The 27,843-nt window shown below is 50.1% G+C and overlaps 1 protein-coding gene across 2 annotated transcripts; it reads left to right on the top strand.

Annotated features, from left to right (window-relative positions):
- Positions 1 to 448: 448 nt before the first annotated feature.
- DCTD (dCMP deaminase) lies at positions 449 to 27,843 on the top strand. Of its 2 annotated transcripts, none has more exons than XM_066236771.1 (6): positions 449 to 531; positions 2,106 to 2,220; positions 3,131 to 3,266; positions 23,318 to 23,434; positions 24,768 to 24,864; positions 26,557 to 27,843. In XM_066236771.1, exons 2-6 carry the CDS (start codon positions 2,113 to 2,115, stop codon positions 26,633 to 26,635), a joined length of 537 nt encoding a protein of 178 aa, XP_066092868.1. In that variant the 5' UTR covers positions 449 to 531; positions 2,106 to 2,112; the 3' UTR covers positions 26,636 to 27,843. The 2 variants fall into 2 exon arrangements, with proteins under 2 accessions (XP_066092868.1, XP_066092867.1); XM_066236770.1 differs by lacking the exon at positions 449 to 531 and adding an exon at positions 598 to 726.

The raw sequence follows: 27,843 nt of genomic DNA, 5'->3' as shown, positions 1-27,843 counted from the left end.
TCAGTTTCATTGCACTGGACACTTTCATGTCTTCTTTCAGTCGCGTATTATATATATAATTATAGCGGGAGCTTTAAGTAGTTGACGGTAGGTTCAGGTGTGTGTGTAGAGGGCGGGGAAAACCTGATAGCAACAACAGAAACTATCTAACGCTGATTTAGAGATCTAAAAATATGTAACGGTTATGAAGTCAGGTCCCTGGAGCGGCCGCGAGCAGTCCCTCCCTGGACCTCCCCGGGGTCCACGAACGCGGCGGAGGCGCCGGGGCGACCCCACGGGGCCCAGCCCAGAGGCCCTGCCGCCTCCAGTGCGAAGTCGAGGGTAAAACCTATAGGGCTCCGGGGGCCGAGCGTGCTAACTGCGCGACAGGGACCAGGAAGGGCGGGCGACCCCGCCGGCTGCGCACCGGCCCAGCTCCTCCCCAGAGCGCGCGGGCGCCCCGGCCGCCGCTACCTTCCGGCCACGCGGCGGCCCCGCCTCCCATCGCGACTTCCTTTCCCCGGCGCGGCGGGGACGACCGCGGGCTTGCAGGTCGCCGAGCGGAGCAGGAGGGTGGGCCGGGCCGGCCGGGCCACGCGCCACGTGGGGAGGCCGGAGCGCGGGGCGCCGGGAGCGCTGGGGTGGGGAGCCCGCAAACTGCCCAGGAAGGGTTAAGCCTTCACGGCTACCTGCGCGGCGGGCAGCGTGGCCTCCGGGAGGCTTTCCCGCTCCGGGGGCCGAGAGAAGGTAGATGCGGGCCTCTGAGAGTGACCTTGACTTATTGCGCCCGCGGCTGCGGTGGGAACGGGTGGTTTCGCCCCGGGAGCGTAATGGAGGGGGTGGGAGGAGCTTGGGCTCCGTCCCGGCCGGTAACTAGGTGTATCTCCCCAGACTAGTGGCCCCCTCCTCTGTTTGTGCAGCTGGGTGTGGGGCACCGTGAGCGTTAAACCGGAGCCGGGGAAAGCGCCTGGTGCGGGATAAGTTATTTTCCTGTTTTTCCCTCCCCTCCTCTGTCCTCCCCTCCCTTCCCTCCTTTGTTGGGGTTGTAAGCACTTCCCTGGCACTGCAGAGATTATGGTGCCAACCCTTTAGCTGTGTAGTAAACCAGTCCAATCCCGCGTGGCTTCGTGTTAAGAGGGTTTACAAGCTTCTTAGAACTTTGGCTACTAAATCATTGTATAATTCTGGTTCCTTGGACCGACCTGTTCACTAAATTAATGTCTTAGGCTCTAGGGAAATTCTCACCTTACTTTAGCCTGGATGTTTAGGCTTTCTCCAGACTTCTCAGTGACACCTAAACAGTTCTTATGCTGACTTCCTTCCTTGTCCTTGTAAGGGCCCCTTTCCCTACACTATTTAAGTTTTCAGTCCCCTTCTGAAGTTCTCCCTGTTGTAGAAAACGCTTGTACCTTCCTGGAGGAAAGCCCACGTTACTAAAACCTTGCCTTAGTGATTAGCACCTGAGCCTTTTCATCCTCATTTGGATTCAGTACTCAGAGCTGATAACTCTGTCCCATTTGGGGTACCAAAGAGGAAAGGGAAGAGACAAACGAGCTAGTTAAGGTCAGAGTTGGGACAGTGCCAGAGGAGATTCAATTGGAGTGGATAATCGGTGTGATTTAGGGCGAGTTACATAAATTCTCCTAGTTTGTAAGGTGGGATGTTACTGTCTACCTTAGGAAGGAGGCTTGAGTGAGGTGATGTGTGTAACCTTTAACACTGTATGGGATATATCAGATGATCAATAAATGTTGTCTTCCCCCCCCCCCCCCCCCCCCGCTCTGTTCTAGAAGAGAATAGTTAAGGATGAGAACAATTTGGACAGTGGACATTTGCATTAGCTTTCTGCAACAAATTCTATAGCAAAGCAGTAAACAGATGTAACTTTTGCGAATGTGAAGCTCTATGTGCTATATTCAAGCTTCCAAAATAGTAACTTTATTTCTTAATTTTTTCTTAAGACCAGAGACTGCCTGGGGTCCAGGTTCTGTGATATCTGATTGGTAAATGTGACTGGAGTCGTCCGAGTTTGGCGATGCAGGGTCTGAACGTGACTGCATTGAACCAGAAAGCAGATTTGCCCAAATGCTTTTCTCCACCGATGTTTTGTCGTGTTCTCCTTCTAGACCCAGCATGAGTGAGGTTCCCTGCAAAAAACGCGAGGACTATTTGGAATGGCCCGAATATTTCATGGCAGTGGCCTTCTTATCAGCACAGAGAAGCAAAGATCCAAATTCCCAGGTAAGTGAGTTTTATGGAAGAACTGACCTTCACTGACGCAGAGATACTCGTAAGTAAGCTAATTAAAATACAAAAGGCAATTTACAAAGGCAGGGTATCCTGACCTGTGGTGGCGCAGTGGATAAAGCATGGACCTGGAATGCTGAGGTCATTGGTTTGAAGCCCTAGGCTTGCCTGGTCATGGCACATATGGGAGTTGATGTTTCCTGCTCCTCCCCCCTTCTCTTTCTTTCTCTCTCTCTCCTCTCTAAAATGAATAAATAAAATCTTAAGCAAAAAACAAAGGCGGAGTAAAGCTGCTGTCCTGATGCCGTATTCCTCCTTGACTACAGCTTCCTGTGACATTGTAATTGTTATGTGCTCTTACTCTGGCTTGTGGGAACTGCCACAGAAAACAAACAAGGAGACGGAACTCTTAGCATCTCCAGTGGGCCCTTTTGTCCCCCTTTCTTTTCCAAGTGAGAGGAGGGGAGATAGGCAGACTCCCTCATGCACCCAACCAGGATCCATCTGGCAACCCCCATTGAAGGCTGATGCTTTGCCCATCTGGGACCGTGCTTGCAATGGACCTATTTTTAGTGCCTGAGGTGGAGGCTCCCTGGAGCCATCCTCAGTGCCAGTGGCCAGTGCACTTGAACCAGTCTAGCCATGGCTGCGGGAGAGGAAGAGAGACAGAGTGAAAGAGAGAAGCGGGAGGGGGAGGGTGGAGAAGCAGATGGTTGCTTCTCCTGTGTGCCCTGACTGGGAATTGAACCCAGAACATCTACACACCAGGCTGATACTCTACCACTGAGCCAGCTAACTGGGGCCTGCCTCCCTTTTTGGAACTCTTCAGGCCTTTGGGTATCACCTCCCCAGGGGCAGATCAGCCACTAGAAGTCACCACACCTTTGGGTGTGTTTCCCGATAGGTTGGAGCCTGCATCGTGAATGCAGAAAACAAGATCGTGGGGATCGGGTACAATGGAATGCCAAATGGGTGCAGCGATGACCTCTTGCCTTGGAGGAGGACAGCGGAGAGGAAGCTGGACACCAAATACCCTTACGGTAGGGCGTACTCTGTTCCCCATACTGCTTCGTGCCATAGCCCTGGTCAGTGCTTAAATATGATGGTCGGTTAGAAAGTGACTCCTCTTTCCAGTCATCAACAGCTGGGGGAAAAATCCTATTGAACTACCGCAACTTCCTGTCACATCCCTTTAAGTTCCACAGAGAGCGAGTGAATGGAAGCATGGTGGCAGTCACCCAGCCTGGCCCTTAGGTCCAGTGTGGTGTTGCCTGTGGTGGCCTTGGTGCGTTTCACTGGTGACCTGCCAGGCTGTACACCACGAGGGCACTGGTGGCGGGCGTGTGTGCAGAGGGCCACCGGCCCTGGCGGAGGACCCTGCGTGGTGGCTCTGCAGGTTGTTTCTTTGCTCCTGGGAAACCGAGCCAGCTAACTGAGTACTGGCCAAGGCTTAGTTCTGATGAGAAGCGAGGCTCGTTCAGCCCCTCTCCCTTCCCAGGAGATCTGGCTGGAGCTCATCCCTGGGAAGCAGGAACCCAGCGGTGAGCTGGGCCTCGGGAGGTGGATGATGCTGTATCCTCCTTCTGTCCCGGGCTCTGCAGTCCCGGAGTGGGCCGTGGTCAGACTATAAGCCCAATGGGTGTGGCTGGACACCTCTGGCCTGGCCGTCTGTTTTTCATCTTCAAATTAGGGAAGGGAGTCTCTTAAAATGTATTGCTTCTTTGAGCCCCATGGAGAATCACTTTAGAGCAGGGGTCTCAAACTCAACTCAGCATGTGGGCCGCAGAGCAAGATCACAGCCGTTCGGCGGGCCGTACTAGGTCTACAAAAGGCAACTGTTACGCAACACTTTTTTCACTGCAGTTGAAAACAAAAAAAAAAATCAGTACAACAAGCACAATCGTACATGCAGTTTACTCAGTGTCATAAAACGACCAGAAACTGTGGTTCGCATCACAACTGCTGTTAACTAAGCTAATGTCTAGCTAGGATGCTAGAGAAATGAAAAATACAAGTAGGCCCCTAGGCTTACTTAATTTTATCCAAAATATTTTGAACTTTGTGGATTAGTCTGCGGGCCGCGAGTTTGAGACCCCTGCTTTAGAGAGTATTTGGGAGGGACAAGCCACAGGTTCACTGTGCCTTTAATTCCCTGGAGATTTTGTAAGTAAAAACAAGAGGCAAATCGGGCTGCGGGTGCTGGTTGCTGATCTTTCATAGTGTTAGGACCTGTGTTTCTGTCTGGAAACGAACAGGCTGGCTCTGGCAGAAGTCAGTCAGATTCCGGCCATCGGAAGGGAAAGAGTGTGCCTTCAGGAAACAGGGCTCCCGGCGCGATGGGCTCCCGGCGCGATGGGCCACCTTGCGCTGGGTTGACTCTTCCCTCCTGGGCTCTCCTCTGCGCTTTCTCCTGAAGAATGCCAAGTCTGTATTTAGCCTAACACATAGTTTTACTAATGTTCTTGGACCTAAATCATGTTAAATAAACCCCATGAATTTCTTTGTAAACTGTTTTGGGCAGAAAAAAAAAAAAAAAAAGGATGCCCAGAGGTGGAGAAGGAATTGAGGAATGAGGGTGGGGAGAAGGACAAAGCGTTTGGGGTTTTCAGGGGACAAAACATAGTTTAGTGATTGAGGGGGTTCTTAGTCAGATGAGCCCCTGGCAGGAGCAGGAAGAGGGGGACCCCAGTGGGGAGGATGGAGACGGCTGCTCAGCTTCCGCTTTCCGGCTGAGTGGAGCGTGTGGTCTGGAAAGGGTGCTCACGTATTTGAGGCCCTTTCTGTCCATCCTGATTCGGTTGTAAACTGTTGCTGGTAAGAAAGAAGGGAAGCAGTTAGTTATTAGTAGGTACGCGCAAAGGTAATTTTTTGCAGTACAGTCCAGGGTCCCATATAAAATTTAGAGGTGAAAGGGTCCACACGTTCAGGATCGACCCTGCAATGTGTGACTGTCACCGTCGTTACTCCACAGAAGGCAGGCAGTGACACATCGGCCCTCGTGCTGGAATCCCGTGAGGAGGAATTTCTTAGGGTGTCCGTCTGTGGCACTGAGGCTGTTTGCAAAAGTCGTCAGTGGGTGGACCAGCATAGAGGTGTCCCCATTGGTTACTGAGCGGCTCACCCAGGGGACCTGTGTGGTCTTTAGTCACTGTGAGCCCTGGGCAGGGTGGGGCAGTGGCCAAGAAGCCAGAGGCTTGGGAGCACCCTGTGCAGCAGGCCCCCGACTTTCCAGTGCTCCGGAACCTCTCAAGGAACTGGTTTTGTTTGTTCTGACACCCTGTTTTGTCCAAGTTGGAGAGAGTACCTTTCAGTGCTCCATTTCAGAAGGAATTAAAAAAACAACAAACCCACACAGGCATTGGTCCAACTTCATTGACTGTTGCCCCCCCCCCGAAGTGAAAAGTGGGGGGGGGCACAACTGACAACAGACAGACTCCTGCAGGTGTCCGACTGGGATTGGCATGCCCACTAGGGGGCAATGCTCTGCCCATCTGGGCCCTTGCTCCATTGCAATGGGAGACATTCTAGTGCCTGAGGCAGAGGCCATGGAGCCATCCTCAGTGCCCAGGCCAACTTTGCTCCAGTGGAGCCTTGGCTGAGGGAGGGGAAGAGAGAGACAGAGAGGAAGGAGAGGGGGAGGGGTGGAGAAGCAGATGGGCACTTCTCCTGTGTGCTCTGGCCGGGAATCGAACCCGGGACTTCCACATGCTGGGCCGACGCTCTACTGCTGAGCTAACCAGCCAGGACCTTCATGTATTGTTTTTTATTGAATAGTAACTGAGTTTCTGGGCACTTGCTGTCTGTCTGCATTATTTCCTACTACCTGTATGATATCTCGGTTTTCAAAGCTCTTTGCCCTCACTTATCAATTATTCATTTTCCATGTAGCTGTGTTAGAATGCGGACAGTTTTCTTTCATGAGAGTCAGCTTGTAATCTGATGTACCATAAAAGTCATAGAAGGTATTTCAGTATTTTTAAGAGGCATTTAGTGTTACTGCCATTATCACACGCACGAGGGTGGGCCTTCCGTCCGAATCATGGTGCTGGGCTGTGAGCTGTGCACTGTCTCGTCTTTCTGAGGGATTTCAGCTCGCGGAGTACCCAATGTTTAGGCAGCCTCAGATGTAAGAGAAATGTTTGGTGATGATGGACCGGAATACAAATTTTTTTTACTTCTGTTTTAAGACTTCAGACATTAATTAAAGAAAAAAAGTGCTAGTGTCTGAAATTGGGTAGGCTTAACCCTTTCTCTCCCTGCTAGTACTGGGATTGGGTAGCTTAACCCCTTCTCTCCTCACTAGTAACTGAAATTGGGTAGGCTTAACCCTTTCTCTCCTCGCTAGTACTGAGATTGGGTAGCTTAACCCCTTCTCTCCTCGCTAGTACTGAGATTGGGTAGCTTAACCCCTTCTCTTCTCGCTAGTACTGAGATTGGGTAGCTTAACCCTTTCTCTCCTCGCTAGTACTGAGATTGGGTAGCTTAACCCTTTCTCTCCTTGCTAGTAACTGAAATTGGGTAGGCTTAACCCTTTCTCTCCTTGCTAGTGACTGAGATTGGGTAGCTTAACCCTTTCTCTCCTCGCTAGTACTGAGATTGGGTAGGTTGACCCTTTCTCTCTCCGCTGACACAGTGGTGGCTGAGTTGCTCTACCAGGAGGATAGATTATGCATAAATCCCTGCAAGGCAGCTTTAGAGATGATCGGAGCTCTAGACCAATGGCTCCTAATCCTTTTGAGTATACGGGGGCCCTCTCAAAAACCCTCCGGGACCCCTACCTAAGTAAGGCTAGTTTAACTTAGCATCTTTTGAGTAGGAAACTCTGAGGACAAAAGGCTACTTGATAGCACTGAGGCTCTGCATCAGGCTGGGCTAGTTTGGGAAAAGTGTATTCTGTGCCAGACTTGATGTTCACCCAGCCAGGAGCCCTGGATCCCGTGCGGAGCCTCAGTGGGACCATGGGATTCTGGGCTTACACTGCCCAGATCTACCCATTTCTTTCTTGTCCTCCCAAATGTAAAGTCACTTCTGTAATGCCACACAGGTGGCATCTCCTAATTCTGAGCTCAGTGCTCCTTGCTGCCCCACTCTGTCTCCTCTCCTGGGGGCGCTTTCCTGAAATGCCGCCAGACCCTAGCACGGTGGACCATGGCTTCTCGCTGTGCATGCGGGAGAATGGAGGCTTAGATGACATGATTCCAGACACCAAGAGCTGGCAGAGGTGGCCCGCACCTGGCATCGGGCAGAAAGCCGTGTACGCACAGCTGGCTTTGACATTTCTCATTTCTCCAAAGGGGCCTCCAAATGAGACGTGGTAAGTTTGAGTTTACCATGGCGTGCACTACCTAATTCTCTTTATTAACTCTGTACGTCTGGAAGTCCTTCGTCTTGATTGACACTTTGTGGAAACGAGGGGGACTGATACTGTACTTGTAACATAACAGGAGAGGGGGCTTCTCGTGGCTGTGTCTCCAGAGAGGCATTCGTAACGGGTGTTTCTGTTCTTCCAGGGGCAGGATCAAAACTTTTCATGAAACAATCTGATAATAATGTAGCTTTAATACAGATAATGAGAATTCCCCCTGCCACTGAAACTGCTTTTCATCTCTTCCCTTTCCTGAAAAATCCCAAAGACAGTACGTGATGTCAGTTAAATGGCAGGAAGAAGTCAGCGTTATCACAGTGATACCTTTTCACACGAATGACAGTTAAACCGGGAAGCATCAGATTTATCTAATTTATGATTAAAAAAAAAAGAGAAAAACTTTGGAAGATTTTTATTTTTATGAGGGGTAGTTGTTAAACCCGGGATGAAGCATTCAGCTGACATTTCCAGTTCCTTTCTCTCAGTGAAATTCGTTCATGTGAAGCGCATTTAATCAAAATACCAGTTTTATAAAAGGGAGGTGAAAGACTGCCGGTAATTCAGACATCACGCTCCCCTTGGGCTTCCGTGACCAATCCTCATGCTACCATTCTCAGACAGGGGCAGTCAGGGTAGCATTAGCGTACACGTTTTCAACGGTGCTCACCACACTCGTCAGGCAGATGTGCGTTTTCACACTACGCTGTGTGCCCGTGGGGGGGGGGGGGTCTGTGGGTGGACACGCCTCTGCCTGGCCTTCCCCTCACCCAGCATCCGCCAAGCCAGGGTTGCCTTGCCTGTGGCATCACGCTTCTTCCTGGTGGAAGGCACCTGCGTCTTCACCTCCCACGGGTGGGCGGGAGCCACACTGCAGAGGCCTCGGGCAGAGGTGGAGACCTGGGGCTCTGGCAGGCATCAGTTCCTATTTCTGCAGGGGTGCTTTCTAAAGGCCATCACGCTGGGAAGGAAATTGCTAGAATTAATTAAGTCGAGAATTCGGCATGGCACCTTTAAACAGTTCTGCCAGTGTGTGGCAGTGCGCCTTTAAATTTTATACTTAAATTTCATCTTTCTCTCTCAGATTTTAGCATATTGTTAAGCATGCATAGATGTCACTTTAGTGATTACTTAGCTGTGTACCTTACCCCCTCGAACACTGACATTTTCCTGACTGCCATGCGTGTGATATATTTCCTTGGCATCCAAAAGGTTAGTCTTGAGAAACTAATTTATCAAGAAGTGAGGAGACTGATCCTTCCTAAGCTGTGACTTCCTCACAACTTGTAAGAGCTTCTTAGTAATTAAGATCAAAGTTGTTCCTTCAGCCGGTTGGCCCTGAATGCCCTCCGGTTTTGTCAGGCAGATCCGTGGATCTGATGACTTGCTGTTTCTTTTCCCGAAGAATTCCAGTTCCACTGAGAGCTTCCCGCTGGCCCTCCGCTGCCTTGCCAGCCAGGCCTGGCCTGACACTGGGGCTCGTAAGGGGTTCTGTACAGAGTAACTCGTATAATCAATGGGAAACCTTGCGGCAAGTTTACAAGAAGTAAATAAAGTAGATGATTTTTATGACTCAAGAAGCAAACTCTGGTGTCGTACGATGTTGCAGATAAACAGGGGAACACAGTGGCTTATGTGTGAGGCTCCCCTTTCCCCCCAAAACATGAGCCAGTTTGACACGAGCATATGTCCCTTTCAGGTCTTCAGAAAAGATCTTCAGAAAAGATGATTTTTTTTATTTGGTTAATTTATTTGATTTTTATCTCTGTAGTTTAATCTGGAGACTCAGGGCTCATTATTTGGGAAAGAGAAGGAGCCTCCTGTTTTCCTCTGGGCGCCTGCCAGGAGCGTACAGTAACAACGGCCTGTTCTGCAGAGCAGATGCCGGGAAGCTGAGACGCTCAGCGGTGGGATCACACCTGCCCGTGGAAAGACACGTGCTCGTCTCTGTTTTGTAAGGAGTCAGTTTACCTCGTGGAAGTAATAAGACTTAAAAAACCATTCAGGGTTACTGATTCCTAGGTTGATGATCGCAAGTGGCCGAAGTCATCGTTGTCCTCTCAAAGGAAAAGGTTTGTTGAGAAAGTTATCGCTTAAAAAAATTTCAGGGCCACTTCAACCTACTTTATTTTATTTTATTTATTTTATTTTTTACAGAGACAGAGAGAGAGTCAGAGAGGGATAGATAGGGACAGACAGACAGAAATGGAGAGAGATGAGAAGCATCAATCATCAGTTTTTTGCTGTGACACCTTAGTTCATTGATTGCTTTCTCATATGTGCCTTGACCATGGGCCTTCAGCAGACCGAGTAACCCCTTGCTCGAGCCAGTGACCTTGGGTCCAAGCTGGTGAGCTTTCCTCAAACCAGATGAGCCCGTGCTCAAGCTGGTGACCTCGGGGTCTCGAACCTGGGTCCTCTGCATCCCAGTCCGACACTCTATCCACTGCGCCACCGCTTGGTTAGGCTCACATTCAATCTATTTTAGACTGTATTAGTTTTGAGCACAGTGATTACCTGAATGCACAGGGCTCTCTCTAATGATAAATATAGCTTCTTTAATTTTTTAAGCCCTGTAGTCCTTAGACACTGTGTGTGTGTGGGGGGGGTCACTGTGCCGCATGGTGTAGGGAACCCCCAATGGCGTGGAACCTCACGGTCTTTATTCTATGGAGTAGTCTGTGGCTGTTAACACTGATTTCGACTGATCCTGTCTGAGATTGGCCTGAATTACTAGCTTTATTTTACTTTGAGGTTTTTTGTTTTTTTTTTAAGAATCTTTCTTCAGTCTGACCTGTGGTGGCGCAGTGGATAAAGCGTCAACCTGGAATGCTGAGGTCGCCGGTTCAAGACCCTGGGCTTGCCTGGTCAAGGCATATATGGGAGTTGATGCTTCCTGCTCCTCCCCCCTTCTCTCTGTCTCTCTCTCCTCTCTCTCCTCCCTCCCTCCCTCTCTCTCTCTCTCTCTCCTCTCTAAAAATGAATAAATAAAAAAATTTAAAAAATTTTAAAAAAAGGAAAAAATAGTTAAAAAAATTAAAAAAAAAAAAGAATCTTCCCTCATAAGTTTTGTTAATACTGGCATTAAATTAGAATATGTAATATTGTTTCTCCCTAAAATATGCACTAAAACTCAGCTCCTCAAGATTTTTGCAGATGTTTCTACTGATTTTCACTTCTACCTCTTAGGACTTTTGTTTTCTGTTTGGATGGGTGTATACATGTCTTTAATATGCATATCAGCTAAGAAAACAGCAGCTTAAAATAGCAATTATCAGGGTCAAGGGAGAGAGCTCTGTGCTGGCCGTTGGGACCCTGGGTCCAGGTGTGGCGTGTTTATGCCGAGGGGTCGTGGGGGTGTTCGGGTCATGACTTGACATTTATTTCTCAATATCTTTATGAAATAAGTGATCACTGAAGACTCTTCCACATCTAGAATCCTAAGGAAAAATTAAACAATATCGCTTGATTGCCTTAGACTAGGGTGCTGCTTCTCTGCCTGCAGGATTTTAAGGGAGTTCTTGGTGAAGGTTCAGAGCTAGGACAAGCCCTGGGTGGCCGTGGCACAGAGAACATATGTGTAACACGCATCTGTGCATGTGGACAAGCTCATAGAAACGGGCTTTCTTCCCTCCCTCCTCAGGGGTTCAAATCTCCAGATCCAAGACGAATGGGAACCAGACAGAGGCAGATGCTCCAGCAGGAGGGGGCTGAGGGGTCAAAATGACCCCACGGACATGGAGATTAGAGGACGCTGGATGAAAAGAGTTTGGAAGATGGCAGTGGAGAAAAAGTCCCGTTTCTAAGTTGTTGGGCAGATATGCTCACTTTGTTAAAGATGGCGCTGCCCACATGGAAGCTGTCGCCCAGGTGATATTAATGTGTGTTGGGGGTGGGCTGTGGGCAGGCAAGGTGCTTGTAGCCTGGGGCTTGGTTTTAGGACTAAGTCTTTCCCACCCTTTTTGATGTGGGTGGTGCAATCCCATCATGCCCCAGAGAAGTGACTTTGTATTAGAGACTTCCCTATTTTGTATATTGGATTAAAAGTTTGGATTTCTACACTATAAAATGGGGGCAGAATGGGAGCTTGCTCTCTTAGTTCCTGAGATTAACATTAGAGGAGAGCGCAGAGGCCACGTGGAGGAGGCCAGGAGAAGCAGCCAAGATGGCGGAGTGCTGAGTGAGAAGCCAGTTTGTGCAGAGTTTGTGCAGGGAGAAGGAAGGAGATGGGGAACAGAGGTGAATAAGTCTGGTGAGCTAGAAACCTTTGATTCTGGGAAACTCGGATAAGTCAGTAGCTTTGTGAGCACTGAATGTGAGTGGGTTTTGGAGCCCAGTGTGTGTTTTTACTTGCCCGCCGGGTGCAAGCTAGAATTAAAGATAATGGCCCACCAGCTTTTGGCTCTGTTGTTTCTTTGCCGACTGTCCGAATCCAATGCGAACCTGCATGGGTCAGGCGGCTGTGATGGTGGCCGTGGATACTGGCTTCACATAAGTACAAGAGAAGAATGTGTGACTCGAAGAGGAACACTTAGAGCTCTTTAGAGACCAGAGGCTATTCTAGCACCAGAGAGAAAGAAAGGCGTTTTGAACCCTTTTGTGAACCAGTCTCGGTGACAGTGTGTGGGAATAACCGGAGGACGGGAATAAAGGGGGAGAAATAAAGCGTTGGGCGCTGAGCAGAGAACGTCGGAGCAGGCAGGGGTTTGGACTGTGAGGTGCCCGCTCTTCTGCCCGGCAGTCGGGAGGTAGGGACCCGCCAGTGAGCGGGGGTGCACATTTATCTCTGTGCCTCTTCCAAATGATAGATGCCAGAGTGAGTTTAAAATATTGAATATGATAACTGAGCATGAATTTTTAAATTCTGCAATTAAAAGCCTTTGTTCAGAATGCCATTAATTTTGAGTTTAGGTGAAAAAAGAGAAGCAGGATTCCTCATCGTCTTTCTTCCCCCTCCCCCACAGTGAGTGCGAGTTATAACTTTTTAGGAATTGAAATATGTAAATAAATAGTCATGAGGCAGCTTGTCTGCTTTTCTGGCATGAGTCATCTGTTGGTGATGGTGGAGCTCTCGAGCCATCCTGCCTCCTTCTGGAAGACTAGAGCTGATTGGATAACGCATCGCGTTTCCCAGAGGGCACTCACCTGTCGTCAGGTTTGCTCACTCACAGGGCATCTGTTAGATGTGTCTGTGCCTGCTGTTCTGCAGGGGTGAAGACAATGTCCCCTGCCCCGGTTTTCTAGGAGTGTGTAGACTGAGAGTGGAGGAGGTAGACGTTAGTGAGACAAACAGATATTATCGGACGTTCCTTTCTGAGGAAGTGACTTGAAAACCGAGATCTGATGGATTGGGTGGGTCCGCTCGGGTAAGCGGCGGGGTAGGTGATGTTTGGGGATTGGAAGCACGGGGGAAGGGCATTCCTTGCAGAGAGGTGCTTGGGTGAAGGCCCTCAGGCAGGAAGGCACGAGGTGCACGGTGTGGAGGGAGAGAGTTTGGCTCAGCGTGGTGCATGAAGCTGGAGTGGAAGGTGAAGGTGAGGGCGACGACAAGGTGAGGAGTTTGGATTAAAAGATGATGCTGGTGGTTCACGGGGAATGGACTGTTGGAGGCAAGAGTGGAAATGGAGACCAGCTGAGGGGTGTTGGCTACAGACAGGGTCATGGGGCTTTGGAGGCATGGGCATGCTGGAGATGGGGAGGAAGGGTGGACACGGGGTATTTTGGAGACGGCATCAAGAGGGCTGGGCAACATGGGGTGGAGGAGGAGGATGGACTCTCCCAGCCAGTTTCTGCCTGTGCACCTAGGTTTGGGGGAAGATCCAAGAAGATTTGGGCCCCTGAAGTTGGGTAGCAGTGAGAGTTCCCAGAGAGGGCCTCAGGTGGTTGTGCTGGGTATAGGAGTACAGGGTGCAGTGTAGATTGGAGATGTCAGCACCTGCATGCTTGGCGTTTGGGTGACATCAGTGCTGTGGAAAAGGGGAAGGCGACTTAGGGAGAGGGTACACCTTAAGGAGAGAGGGGAGAGGTGTGAGCAGGCAGGGATGCTGGAGGGATGTTCTGGGAATGGAGGGCCATGTGGAGTTGCAGTGGGCCCCTGGCCTCGTCCCAGGGACTGGAGCACTGAGAGGTTGGGCGGAGGCGAAGAGGCCTGCAGGGGAAGATTGGGACACCGTGGAGTACCGGGCAGCATTGTAGGAAGGAGGTAGCAGTTGGCTGTGTCATAGGCTGCTGAGGGGTCAGCAGAGACTGAAACTTGTCCCTGGGGTTAGCAACCTGGACAATGTTAGCAAACACGGTTGCGGTTTCAGAGAGCAGCTCCCATGGAGTGGCAGGGTGGGAGCCAGTGGAAGGAGGTGCAGAAGGAGGTGAGACAGTGCGTATAGATATGGTTTGAGATGTGTGTCACGAGAGCAAGATCGGTAGGGCGGTGGCTAGAATGGGAGATGGGGCCAAGGGAAAGGCTCGCGTTGACCGTGTGAGGGGAGCATCGGGTGTTTGCTGGCTTGTTTTCGCAGCAGACATTTGTTTGCTGACCGGAATAAGCCAGTAGAAAGAGAGATGGATGAACGTAAAGAGGAAAACAGGCAAGGTCTTGGAGGACGTGAGTGAAGCTGGCACATTGATTAGTAATAGGACAGTAAGTGGGGGCGAGGACAGCTGGCACATGGGTGTGTGGAGTTGCAGGTGGAGACATGATCAGTTACAGCATCGCAGGGAAAGCTGAGGCAAGGTGGTCAGCTGAAAGGTGGGGGGAGGGGCGTGAGCAGGCTCAGGCACCCGGGGGAAGAAAGATTGTCGGTGCGGTGCTGTGGGGCAGGGATGCTGGAGGGATGTTCTGGGAATGTAGGGCCCTGTCAGGAGCTGGCCTCATCCGGGAATCCCGAGTGAGGTCAGTTGAGCCCCGTTCTCTGCCGGCTGGAACCGGATCACTGAGGTGCCCCCGGGGTCCCTGGGAGAGCCGGAAAGAATGAGAACGCACATCCTGACTCCTGTTCCAGTGCTCACTGCTCAGTTCCAGTCTACCCTTTAAAAGCCATTAACACAGAGGAAGCCTGAACCATTCTAGCGTAGATTTGCATTACAAAGCAGTCAAGCCGGGATTAGCGGGCTGTTTCTATTAGTGTTTCTTGAGTACATTTTAGGCATCAAAGGTGTTTCACAGGAGCAATAGGAAGGGAGCTGGGCATGGCTCACCCATGGAAGAAGTGCGGGGTTTCCACGTCCTCCTCCTTCTGACCTGATTGTGTGCCCTTAGCACATAGGGGAGCTGTGTAATTAGAGTTCTGGGGGCTTTATTATCAATAATGGAAACACCACAGTCAGAAATCTCTCTAGCCCTAAGCACTACCATTGGGGTTAAGTGGCTCCCCTGGGTGCTGGAGCTGCTGCCAGCAGCCTTAGCAAGAGGCCGGGAGGAGGGGGCAGGGGGTAGGGACCGGAGTGGGCGAGAGGGGAAAATGTCTGCTCCCCCATCGCAGTGCACGGCAGTCCTAGGCTGCCTGGTGCCAGGGGCCCGGGCGGCGGCGGGCAGGAGCGGGTAGGGAGCGCACCCTTTGGCAGTCCCCACTCTGCGCTCTGCTCTTCACAGACGCTGGTCTTCATCACAGTTCTCGTTCTCGGGGACAGGTCTTGTTCTCTCCTCCGTTTCCCAGGCCAGGAGGCTGAGGCTTCACAACACGGCAGGTCGCAGAACTAGCAGGGACACGTGGGGAAGAAACGCAGCGGGCAGCAGAGCCGCGGATGGCTCCCAGAACGTGGCGTGTTCCGGAAGGAGAGCCGGAACGGTGCCTGCCGGGTCTGCGGGCCGGGCCATCGGCAGGCAGGCGAGCGCCCTCCACCGGGGCTGCCCCGGAGGAGCCCAGAAGTCCTGGCTGCCTTGTCGGGGAGCAGCTCTTCGCCTTGCTGGGACCCCAGATCCACCAGCCTTCCTCTCGGCATCATTTTCTTCTAACAGAGCCTTCTCCTCCTCTCTGGGCCCTGGGTGGTAACGGTGCCGACTCCGGACGCTTTCCAGGTGCGAGGCTGGGTCCTCCGCCTTCTCACCGTTACCTGTTTTAGTTTCATACGCAGCCTGGCGTTGTAACATGAACGTCCCTCCACCGGAATTGCGTGCCCCTTGGTGCCAGACCAGAGTGGGCTCCTTGATCTTCTGAATAGAAGGGCCTCGCACTGCATGGGCTGTGGCAGCAGCCGCGGTGTCTGGTTCCAAGCACGTGGAGCACAGTGGTCGGGTGTGCTCAGGTTGGGCAGAAGTGCTGTCACCTGTCACCGCAGCTCAGGAAGACCTTGCCCCTGACTCCTGACTCTCCAGCTCCTCAGCCCAGGGAGGACCCGCTGGGGCCGAGACTGTTCTTTTGTAGAAAACAAGCCCTGGCCTGACTGTTGGTAACAGTGCCTTCATTTCAGAGTTCTTTCTAGTGCGCGAAGCTTTTTCTTACTGTTTTCCTCATCTGCTCTTCACTGTAACCGCAGGACGTAGGAAGGGAGGGTGTTACTATTCCTATTTGTGGTTGAGTGAGGCTGGGATGTAAGCCCTTGTGTAGGCAGATGTTTAGACACCCTTTGTTCTGAAGTACAATCCAAATACGTTTCTCTGCAGAAACAGTATTATCTGCAGATTCAGTTCTCCATCTGCCACAAAGGGTGCATCTTCCCCTCTCCCGGGGACTCCCTCCTGTGGTGCCTGTAGCCTGTGCTCCCTGCTCTGGTTGTTCCTGACCGTGGATGTCTGTCACCTCCCTGCCCCTGCAGCCGCGGCTCAGTGAGCCCTGTGCTGGGGTCGGGTGATGTCACAACCAGGTCTGATCACTACTCTTTTCTCTCCATGCTTCAGCCTAGTACAAAGGGTGCTTCTCTGGCCGGGTGTGGGCGGAGCTCTGTCTGAGAAGCCATTAGAATGAGGTAGGCGTTGGTGCATGCCAAGAAGTTGTCAGGAGGGGAGACTGTGGAGGGGGTCTCTGGGGCCAGGGGTGGGGAGCAGAGACTGAGAGGAGCCGGACATGGCTCCTGGGGTTGCCCTAGAGGCATGCTGTGTTAGTTTCTCAGGCGCTTCTCCCTGTCCCCCACCCCACCTGTGTGTCAGATCCTTTGAAAACCCTGATGATGAATCGCATTGCTACTTTACAGATAGGGACCCTTCCGGGAAGGGAGTAAGGGAAAGGAGTGATATTGTTTAGGGCCAAACTCTAGAAAGGTTTGCTTTGGGTTTTGGGGTAGCCATAATAATGAACATTTTATAACCTTTTTTGGGGGGGTGCTAGAGGTGGTGGTAGTTTGGAGGGACTTAAATTTAGAGGCTACTCTATTGTTAAATTACTGACTTGAAGGAAAGGTACTTTGGAGGTTGGCAGTGATATATGAGGCCCTGTCAGGATATCTTTTGATAATTAAGAAATAAATACTTGAAATTCCATTTTAGCTTCAGAAGCAGTGAAAGTTCCCTAAATGGATCTGAGGGGGCGAGTGCACGTGCCCCCCCCCCTTGTGTACCCGTTGGGCGTCTGTGAGGTGAGGGCAGGGGAGGGTGCCGTGCTCCAGGAGAGATGTGTCCGCGGTTAGCAACTCTGATACCTCTAGGACCCCAGAAGTGGAAACACTGAGGCCCGTATTTCAAGAGGTAATGACAAGAAGCTTTGTCATTGGAACAGAAGCGGAATATCTTATAAAAATTAAAACGAGATATTTTTGAAAATGTGCAGGTCAGCCTTGACCTTGGGTACCCCTTTATTGTCAGTTATGAATTGCAGACTGAAACTTCCCCCCTTTTTTATTTCCGAGCGCCCTGAGCAGACGCTCCTGGGCTCTCAAGTCTTGACCTCTGTCTCGCCAGGGAGCCGAACTGTCTACTCAGAGTGTGAGTGGACGCAGAGCCCGGGGCCCTCCGGGTCACCTGTGGGGGCAGAGGCTGTCTGTGCCGGCTGGAGCGTGTCGTCAGGAGGGGCACAGGAATGGGCTAAGTGGTAGCAGGTGCTCCTCATCGGGCGCTCTGACCCGACCCTCACAAAGCTGCCGCACCCCACCTTCCAGCTTGGCCTTGGCGGACTACCCCTCAGGTCTGAGGAAGTCATTTTCTTAAAGGTCTATGCCCCTAAAAATTAGGAATTTGAAACAGTCTGGAGAGTGTTTTTACCTGGAATAGAAACTTAGTTTTCCTGACTCCAGATTGTCTCAGGCCTCCGTGTTTCCCATCATGCACTGGGAGCATCTGGGAATCAGTCAGAGGGCATAGACACACTATTTCTGCTAAATTATTTGTGCAACAATTAGCATTTTTCAGATTTTTTTTAAAACCAGTTAAAGTAACCTTAACAATACTACCATCTAAAATAGATATTATATTAGTCTTATATCAAATTAGATGAAAGTCAAATTTATAAAATGTTGAATCTCTTAAATCTAAATCTAACCGTGGATGGCATATATCCTGTTAATTTGTCAAACTTGTAGAGAACCGCCTACATGAGACAGTAAGGATTAATCAAGCCCTGGTAAGAGGGAATTTGAAAAATACAGTTTTCTAATTATACAATCTCTTCTCCATGGTCCAAGGTTAATGCAGTTCTGAGTTCTGACAGTTAGTAATAGAAAAGGAAAAAAAAAAAGACCAAAGCATGTGAATTATCTTATAATTACCTGAAACAGAGGTGCTCCTTCTGGCAATGAAGAACTTTATAAGTGTTAAACTGATATTTTCAGGACTTGATTCTTTTCCTTTTAAACAGTGTTGAGAATAATTGAAGGGCTTTTACATTGTTCTTGGTGCTTATCAAATATACTGTAGTACTCCGAGAGTTCTTTTGCTTATGACTTAGCCATCGACAAGTAGTTCTAGTAAACAGTTGGAAAATATGTCTTTTGTGTGTGTGTGACAATTGAGCTGTCTTATGAATTACTTCTTAGACAATCTGTCTTTGGAGCACTGGGTCCTTGTTCCTACTGTGAATATAAAAGCTATGCTCATCCCAAGGTCATTGTAAGAACCATTCTCCTTGGTTGGTTTTTGCACTTAAAGATCTGTAACTCTTGCCGCATTTATTCCAAGGCAACACAATCAAAATGCCAGCCATAGGTAAAGATAAATTTATTCTTGAACTTCTTGCTGTCAGATCTCTCTGTGGAATGTGTGTCTTGGTGAGAAACCTTACAGAGAAGACTCAGGCCACCTCACAGAAATGCCCGAGGGGAAGACGGGACACTGGGGTTAGAAATGTAGACTTCAGGGTTTTATGACTAGGTCAGCCATCTGAGAATTTAGGAATGGATGAATTGAGGAGTAGGGCCGAGTCTTGGGACATGCCCAGCGAGGCAAGAGAAAGAGAAGGACTGTAGAAAGTATAGACTCCACAGGCTCTGATCCTGCTGGGAGGGTTTAGAGGAGAGAGCAGTAACTAACCAAGGGCCAGGGGAGCCGGTGAATCCGATTGTAGCCAGAAGAGACTTCGGGTTTAGGCCAAGATAAGGCCATCCAGTGGTGTGCCAGAAATAACTCTCCAGGGCACATGTGTGCATCTCTTCCCAATTCTGTGTCATGTTGGGAGCTTGAAATCGGCTGTGTGGAAGAATTTACACCACAGAAATGGGCAGATGCTACAAATTAGGGCCATCTAAAAAAATAGTTGGTTGTAAATGTTACTAGCATATTACAGAGGTCAATAGTTCTCCACAGAGTAGTGTTTCTGAAACTTTTTACATGGCAACTCAGCAAATACAGTTTTCCTTGTGTGTGCGTGCGTGGGTGCATTCTGATCACACCCCTTTTTGTTTTTCATTAAAAAAAAGAAAATGCTATTTATAACTGACTAAACTGATTTTATGACCTGCAATTTGAAAAGTATTATTTTAGAGACAAGGAGAGAGGCTTTATATGCATTACAATGTCAGGAGACGTGCCCTTAGCCATGGGAGAAGAGAGTCAGGTTTTGTGGTGGGGAGCCTATCTTGGAAAAGATCAACTTGTTCTAGAGACAGAGGAAGGAAACATTAGGGAAGAACTAAAAATTGGATTACTCAGTGTTTCCTAATTGCTTTTATTTAGTTAGTGGTAATGTAATGCACTTTCTGAGAGCCGGAGTTATTCCTGCGGATGGAAAGAGCGCTCAGGCTTTACACCGCTTTCAGCGGCCAGACTGGGCCTTGAACCCCTGGGGTGGCCTCCTGTTTCTGGTGGAGAATGCAGGGGGGTGGGGGGAGGGGGATGCTTGGCCTGTGGTCACAGGCCAGGTGTGTTCCCTGCCAGGTACTCTTTGTGGCCCGCAGCCAATCCGGCAGTCACCTGTCACCGAATCAGCTTAGATGCCAGTCCAGGTACAAGAGTTCCCAAACTCCAGTCTGACTGACCTACGTTAACAAATGGAGTGGACAGTCATCAGATTGTTCTGTCCGGTGTCCTCTGTGAGGATGGTCTGGGGACCTGGGGCCTGAGGAATGCCACCTGACAGATCAGTCCTGAAGAGAAACACAGGGCCATTTCGGAAGAGAACCCAAGGGTCAGAGCCACAGAGGCAGAGCAGTCGTGGACCTGGGAGGCCAGAAATGTGTGGCCTTTCAGACTTCGGGATCTGGACAGACAGTAGTGGGGAGCTACGAGGTGGGCGGGGCCAGGCCGAGGTGTCCTGTGGAGCTACGAGGTGGGCGGGGCCAGGCCGAGGTGTCCCGGGCAGCCCTGAGCTGCGGTTTCTCCCCTCCACTCATAGATGCAGGCTGCGGAAGCCCGTGCTAATCGGACAAGGTTTGGTGGGCCAAGGGTGCTCCAGGCGGACGCGGGTGTTGGTCACGTCTGACGTTCAGGAGGTGCAGGGATGAGCCAGAGAAATCAGGTGTGCACGGAGCAGTCGAGTTTGGTTGTTTGCACTGTGGGGTTGTGGATTGTGAGCCGTTCTTTGGAAGAACCTCACTGGTGCCTGACACTGAGCCTTTCCTGTTGCCCAGCGGACCTCATGTTTTCCTCCAGGCTTCACATGTTTCATCTCGTGATTTCGCAGGTAAGGGAGGGAGTCTGTTGATGGTTCTGTGTTTCATTTCTGTAAACCACCTTTCATCCAGAGATGTTGGATGCTGCCCTGGAGAGAATCCATTTTATATGGTAATTTTCTTAATGAAGCCAGACACACAGTGTTACATTTTGCCCCTGAATGCCTGGGATGAATCGGAGGAAGAGATTTTAGAGACAGTGTCCTAGGTTTCCTGACAGATTCAGAAACTCTGTACTTCTGAACATTAACACCAGCACTCTCAAAAAGTATTTATTGGATGGGAAAGGATGCTTTTGAGATTCGAATTGAAGAGTGCCTTTCGTATTTCCCCAACATCACCATCAATAATTGGAATCTGCATTTCCTCCTTTATTCGTTCAATAAATATTTAACGCCCATTATATCCGTGGCGTCACATTAGACTCAGGGGAAGTTACAAAGAACCTAGAAGACCGGTCTCTGCCCTCAAGGGGGAAATAGAAGGAATAATTACATCTAATTGTTTGTAACACAGCGCAGTGTTAATCCCAGCTTAGGAACATCTTGGTCACCAGGGGAGGAGATGGCTTTAAGGAGACTTCTGTGAGGCCAGCACCCTCATGACCACTGAGCACAGAGCCTTTCCCTCTGTTTGCCTGTCCTCGAGCCCCCTCAGTTTACAGACCAGCGCAGCGCAGGGAGCTGGCTCAGGCCCCCGGCCCGCCAGGATTGTTCTCTGATGGGCTGTGATCTCACTGAGTGCGGTTTTTTTGTTGTTATTGTTTTTTTTTTAGATTGTCTTACGATGCCAGAGACTGTTCATTTCCAGACACGACTAAGACCGCCTAAGTCGTGGTCTTCATAGACTAAAATGAGCACTCCCAACATTCCCTGGGAGGGGAGGCCCTGGGTCAGCTTTCTGCCTGCAGCACTGCAGAGTGCTGGACACGGGCGCACATTGCCAGTGGCCGTCCTGCCTGAGAGTGCAGGAGGCCTGGGAGGAAGGTGGACTGGCGTCTTGGTGCTGTCTGAGCCAGGGTAGGCGCTCGATAAAGGCTCATTGCCTGAGTGAGGACGTCATGGCCGAAATGTGTGAGAGCCAAGATATTGGGCCTCAGCATTCCTGGAGGAAGGTGTGACGTGTTAGAGGGCTGGTTGACGGGTGGGAGAGGGTGAGGGAGACCCTTGAAGGTGATGTAGTTATAATTCAGGGAGATTTGTATGATTGGACAATGGCCAGGTAGCCATTAATTCATTCAACGAACATTTATTTTAGCACTTGTGTGCATAGCGCGTGTTAAGTCACCTTGGGGATGGCAGAGGAGTCTGTAAGGTAGCGTTTCCTAAACACACCTGCATGTTGGAAGCACATAGGGGAACCTCTTACAGACTGCAAAGCCCTGGCCACGCCCCAGACCACGTCAGGCCTCAGGTGTGGGACACAGACGGGGGTGTTTTGGAAGCTGTCTGAGGATTCCAGTGTGCAGACAGTTTGTGAATCACTGCCACAGGAGAGGGTAATGCACCCAGAAAAGGAAAGTGCGATTAAGACAGCATACAGCGACCTCATGAAGCGGATGGGAGACTGCACAGTGAGCAGAGTGGGGTGAGCACACTCTTCCTGTGGATTAGGAGGAAGAACCCCCAGGCAGACAGGCTGGGAAGACGAGTGGGCTTGGACAGATGCCAGAGAGGAGAGGAGGGTGCTCCCTTCACCTCGGGGTCAGGCAGTTCTAGCAGACCTTGGATCACCGTTTCAGGATCTTAGGTAGAACGAGCCAGCCTAGCAAGAACTTGACTTCTCGTTGCCATCGGCTGGATGAAAGTTTGTCTTACGAAAGACCAGCTTTGGGTCCCCTCTGGCTCCTTCTTGTGTGTTTGTGGCTGAGAAACCTGAGGTGAAGCAGGTCCCTCGTAACATACATGCTCAGCTTCAGTTCTCAATTCTCTTGCTCTGGGAATCGGTTTCTGCCCTCTCACCAGCCACAGCGAGCATCCCTGCATGTGCACGTCAACAAATAGCCGTTTTCCGTGGGCAGTTCCATACCCAGGGTCTTGTGGAGCGGAGAGCTTGTTGCCCCACTCAGGGTAGGTGGGTGAGGATACTTGACCTTGGCCCGTCCTGGCTGCCATGGTGACCCATCATGCAGCCTGTCAGACCACATGGCCTTCGTTAGGTATTCTCAGTACTTTGGTTTTCTAATCAATTTTTGTTTCTTTGTTTTTATATATAATTTTTTTTTTTTTGTATTTTTCTGAAGCTGGAAACGGGGAGAGACAGTCAGACAGACTCCCGCATGTGCCCGACCGGGATCCACCCGGCACGCCCACCAGGGGCGATGCTCTGCCCACCAGGGGGCATGCTCTGCCCCTCCCAGGTGTCGCTCTGCCGCGACCAGAGCCACTCTAGCACCTGGGGCAGAGGCCAAGGAGCCATCCCCAGAGCCCGGGCCATCTTTGCTCCAATGGAGCCTTGGCTGCGGGAGGGGAAGAGAGAGACAGAGAGGAAGGAGGGGGTGGGGGTGGAGAAGCAAATGGGCGCTTCTCCTATGAGCCCTGGCCGGGAATCGAACCTGGGTCCCCCACATGCCAGGCCGACGCTCTACCGCTGAGCCAACCGGCCAGGGCCTGTTTGTTTGTTTGTTTGTTTTTATTGAGTCTATTATATGTCATCTCAGAGGGTGGAATGGAATGCTTCCACATTCTTAGTAAATTCTCCTGAGCCACCATCTAAGTGTTCCCTTTATCTTTTTCTTTTTTCTCTCGTCCGCACCCGCAGTGTGCCACGCCGAGCTGAACGCCATCATGAACAAAAACTCGGCAGACGTGAAGGGCTGCACTATCTACGTGGCCTTGTTCCCGTGTAATGAATGTGCTAAGCTCATCATCCAGGCAGGTAGGAGCCGGCTGGCCTGCGTGTCACGTGGGCGGCTTCACGTGGGCGGTGCTGCCTGCTCAGCGCCGCTCGCTGCCGATGTGTTTGATCTTGAATTGCTATTGTTTAGATCTAAATTAATTGCACTATCAACTTAGCAAGATGCTCCCCGTGTTTTGTTTTTGAACGGTGCCAGGTACTCTGCGACTAATTGCATCCTCTGTGATTCTTTGCATGTTTTTAATTTAGTTTGCAACTTTTTAAACTGCAAGCTGCCAAAAACCAACACAGGCTTTGCATGTAATTACTGTCAATTTACTCTTCTCTGACATATTGTGCATAGATTAAGGGTGGGGGGCAGAGAGAAATGAAGTTCCGTTAGAAACAAGGTCAGCTGGGAGTCTGTATATGAAATTTTAATTTGTATCTAATGTATGGGAGATATTTGAGGACCTGAACATATCTTTGCATACAGATGTCACGATGCCAATGGTATTATTGTACGACTTGAAGTTTTTCTTACCATAAATTGAATTGTATTCTGAATATTTCACCTTTTTCAAGTTGTCAGATCTAAGGTTCAGCCTCACTTTATCTCCATTAAACGCTCGGTGTGAGATTTAGAGACTTACCACGTTAGCCAAATGTGCGGGTTAAGGGGGCTGTTTGTCACGGGCCCGTGGACCTCTGAGCACGGTGCTCTGCCGGCGTCAGAACCCGAGTCTCCGTTGCGGAATAGCGTGGGAACTGGGCCGCTGGTGCGGGGTCCTCTGGGACCTAACCGAGGCAGCGTGTGTCCTCCCAGGCCCGTTTCCCGCTGCCCGCCCCCCCCCCCCCCAGGCTGGTTGTGAGCAGTGCCCTCCGAGCCCTGGCCCTCCAGTCAGTGCTGCCGGCTGGCCAGGAAAAGCAGACAGTCTGCTGTCCGCGGTGCTGGCCGGAGCCTTCGCTGAGCCGCTCAGGGAGGTCGCCGATCCTCTCAGATCCGGACAGCTCGCCCTGCTCCCCTGCAGGAGCCTCTGGAGTTCAAGAGTCGCTGCCTCACGGAGGAAGAGTATTTGATTGCCCGCGGTAAAGAAAATTTGTTAATCGGATCAAGGCTTGACTCCTTGACATGTTTTCACTTTGCATTTGTTAAAAATAAAATCCATGAAGACTGGAGGGCAGATTAACCCTAATCCGTTCGTCCACCGCTGTCTGCGAGAGCGGCAGCCTAGTGTCAGTCACCGGACGTTGTGTGTGAGCGCTCCCGGAGATGATGGTCCGTCCTAGGCACCGCCCGGCTCCCAGCCTCTGCCTGTCCCTGGCCGTGTCTCTGCTGGCACTAATGGGGCTTCCTGTTCTTTTGCTTGTTAAGGTATCAAAGAAGTTATATTCATGTCTGATAAATACCATGATAGCGAGGAGACCACCGCTGCGAGGCTCCTGTTTGACATGGCCGGGGTTGCCTTCAGGTAAGTGGGAAGAACTGAGGGAAGGTGGTGTGAGAGCCCGATGGAGAAGCCGGTGTGACCTGGTCTGAAGTTCCCTTCCCACCTGGAACACCTGACTTCTGTCCATGCTCGGAAGCCTCTCTCAGTGCGATGGGCTGAAAAGCAAATCTAAGGGTTATTTTAGGGGTAGATTTTTTTTTTTTTTAATTCTTATTTATTTATTTATTTATTTATTTTACAGAGAGAGAGTGAGTCAGAGAGAGGGATAGACAGGGACAGACAGACAGGAACGGAGAGAGATGAGAAGCATCAATCATTAGTTTTCCATTGCGTTTTGCAACACCTTAGTTGTTCATTGATTGCTTTCTCGTATGTGCCTTGACCACGGGCCTTCAGCAGACTGAGTAACCCCTTGTTGGACCCAGTGACCTTTGGTTCAAGCTGGTAGGCTTTTGCTCAAACCAGATGAGCTCGCACTGAAGCTGGCGACCTTGGGGTCTCGAACCTGGGTCCTCTGCATCCCAGTCTGACGCTCTATCCACTGCGCCACCGCCTGGTCAGGCTTAGGGGTAGATTTTTAAGAGCAGCGACTGAGGTATTTGAAGACAGTCTAATGATTGCACTTTAACATTAGTAGCATTCCCAGGCTTGGGCTAAATTATTCCAGTAGCGAGAAGTTTTTTAAAATTTACAAGTTTTATAATATTCACATTCAGCCTTTGTAAATTTTATAAGCGTGACAACTCTGGCATAGAAAACTTTAGGATGAAAGCAACCTTGCCAGGTTTGAAACACCGGGGATTCTTTTGACAGCAATGTGTTTAAAGTGAGATTTGAGGTCATTTAGATTTTTATGATTATCTGCTAGGCCAAGATGGGGAGGTATGTTTGATTGGCAGGTGGGCTCAAACACCTTTGCTTCAAGCTGGAAACTTCTGTGGAGACTGAAAGCTTTCAAAGCAGTTCCCTTACAGTGGTCAGTGGTGGGGTTCTTACTACGATCGACAGTGTACCTGGAGCCTGTGCATTCACCATTAGAGGTATAAGTTAGAGGCCACGGACCTGTCGTGGCGTGTGAGACCCTAAATCCAAATTACTTACATAAAAATAATTAGATGTTTCCTCTTTACTGATGTCTTTAAAAAAACCACGTTTATTCCCCAGTTTTTTCTTTTTAACTGTTACAGGAGGTACATTAGTGAATAAAAAAAAAGTCTAGGGGGTTTATTTTACTTCTATATTTTTTTAGAACATGATTTTAAAAATGAATCCTCACTAAAGCTAGTTGGGCATTTTATTTTCTCTGTGTGCAAGAGGCAGAAGAAAATTGTCGCCTTTTTGCTTTAAAGAGATTTCACACCAGGCCATAGGAATTGCCTGGAAAAGGAGATCGGCCTGGTGGGAAGAGCAGCAGTCGGGCGTCACGTCGGGCGGCTGACTCGTTAGACATGCTCTGACCCCGAGAGTTGATGCACTCAGCTGGCTGAAGAGTCTACGAGCCAGGCCGCCCAGCCTCTGCTCCGGTCTCGGCCATCCGGGGACCCTGCTTCCCAGTGTGCTGGTGCATGCTGCCTGGCTCCCACGGATACAGCCAGTCCCAGGAAGAGGCCTCCTCCCCACAGAAAATGTAATGCGAAGCCAAAGTAAACAATCTGCGTTGTAACTGCTTGCTGGATAATAATATCATTATGTATTTTGTTTCTTACTGTTTAGGAAATTCACACCCAAGTGCAGCAAGATTGTCATTGACTTTGATTCAATTAACAGCAGGCCCAGTCAGAAGCTTCACTGAGTTACGTCTCATTAAACCACTGGAAGATTGGGATTATCCTCTTCTAAGGAGCTGCTAATGCCTTTCATCTTGAAGTTACACATAACTTTTTAATAGCCACTACAGCAGAAGTAGACATCTAAAGAATATAAAGCCTCAAATCTCCCCAACTCTCTCTCCTGTCTCATGGAATCTGCACCTGTTTAAGCTACTGATGGAGAGTTTAAGATAGAGCAGTCTGTCAATGGCCTGACGTAGGGGCTGGAGTGGGGTACCTTCCCCCTTGTGTGCCGGTTTGCCGGGGGGTGGGAGTGGCTGGGAGCTCTGCCTTCCACTGTGTCATAGCTGCTCCACACGGCTCCTTGTGCTGGAAGGACAAATAAATAATTGTTGTGTTCCTAGCTGGGTGAGCCAACACACTGATTTGAACATCTGGCCCAAATGAAGCATAACATGTTGTGCCCTTGGAAAAAAAAAAAAAAGGAGCCACACAGCAATAACACTAAAGTATTTGTTTTAGAGAGCTGAAGGAAGCACCCACCCAGAAAACCTGGAGGAGGTGGCATACCCGTCCTGAACTGAGCTCTGGATACTTTCTCTGGTTCTGCTGTCCTGCTACCCACAGGGTGGTGGCATAGCGCCCTTCTGGGGGTGGGGACCCTTGGTTTTCAGGTCTTATTGTTGGGTTGTTGGTCACACGTTAACATTGGTGGTTCCCAGAGGAGCAGAGGAGACAGCTTGTCTCGTCACCCTGAGACGATGTCCCGCCGTGTGGATGGGCAGGCCACCACAGACCATTTCCAGGGCCGTTCCACAGCCGCGGGCACATCAGTTCCTCTCCTGTAAGTGAGATGTGAGGAAGTTCAGCCCGCTTCCAGGCGGCTGATCCCAGATCTGGTGACGGGACCTCTGGTCCTCCGGGCGCCGTGCCTTCCTGCAGGCACGCAAACCGCCCCTTCCCGTCACTGTGACCCGGGGGGCGTGTGGCGTACCCCTGTCTTCAATGTCTCTTAATTTTTTTATTAAGCATGCTCAGTACTTTTGCTGAGAAAATGGTTTCTTTATCCTAAAGATGATTACTGTTTTAAAGTGCTCTTGTATTTTTTGATGAGTTTTTTTATTTTTGTCTCTGAGGTTTTTTGTACTCTCTATTCTGGGGCATTTTGTAACTTGGCTCCTTATCAATATTATTAAAATTTATTAAAACCCACCCGGCTGAGGTGTGCTCA

Source organism: Saccopteryx bilineata, chromosome 6 (assembly GCF_036850765.1).
Source record: "Saccopteryx bilineata isolate mSacBil1 chromosome 6, mSacBil1_pri_phased_curated, whole genome shotgun sequence".
NCBI classification, from domain to species: domain Eukaryota; kingdom Metazoa; phylum Chordata; class Mammalia; order Chiroptera; family Emballonuridae; genus Saccopteryx; species Saccopteryx bilineata.
This window is presented reverse-complemented; position numbering and strand designations above follow the sequence as displayed.

Coding starts and splice junctions, on each gene's coding strand:
- DCTD (XM_066236771.1), top strand. CDS start 2,113: ATGAGTGAGGTTCCCTGCAAAAAACGCGAGGACTATTTGGAATGGCCC. Junction 23,435..24,767: donor TAAGCTCATCATCCAGGCAG/GTAGGAGCCGGC, acceptor TTGCTTGTTAAG/GTATCAAAGAAGTTATATTC. Junction 24,865..26,556: donor ATGGCCGGGGTTGCCTTCAG/GTAAGTGGGAAG, acceptor CTTACTGTTTAG/GAAATTCACACCCAAGTGCA.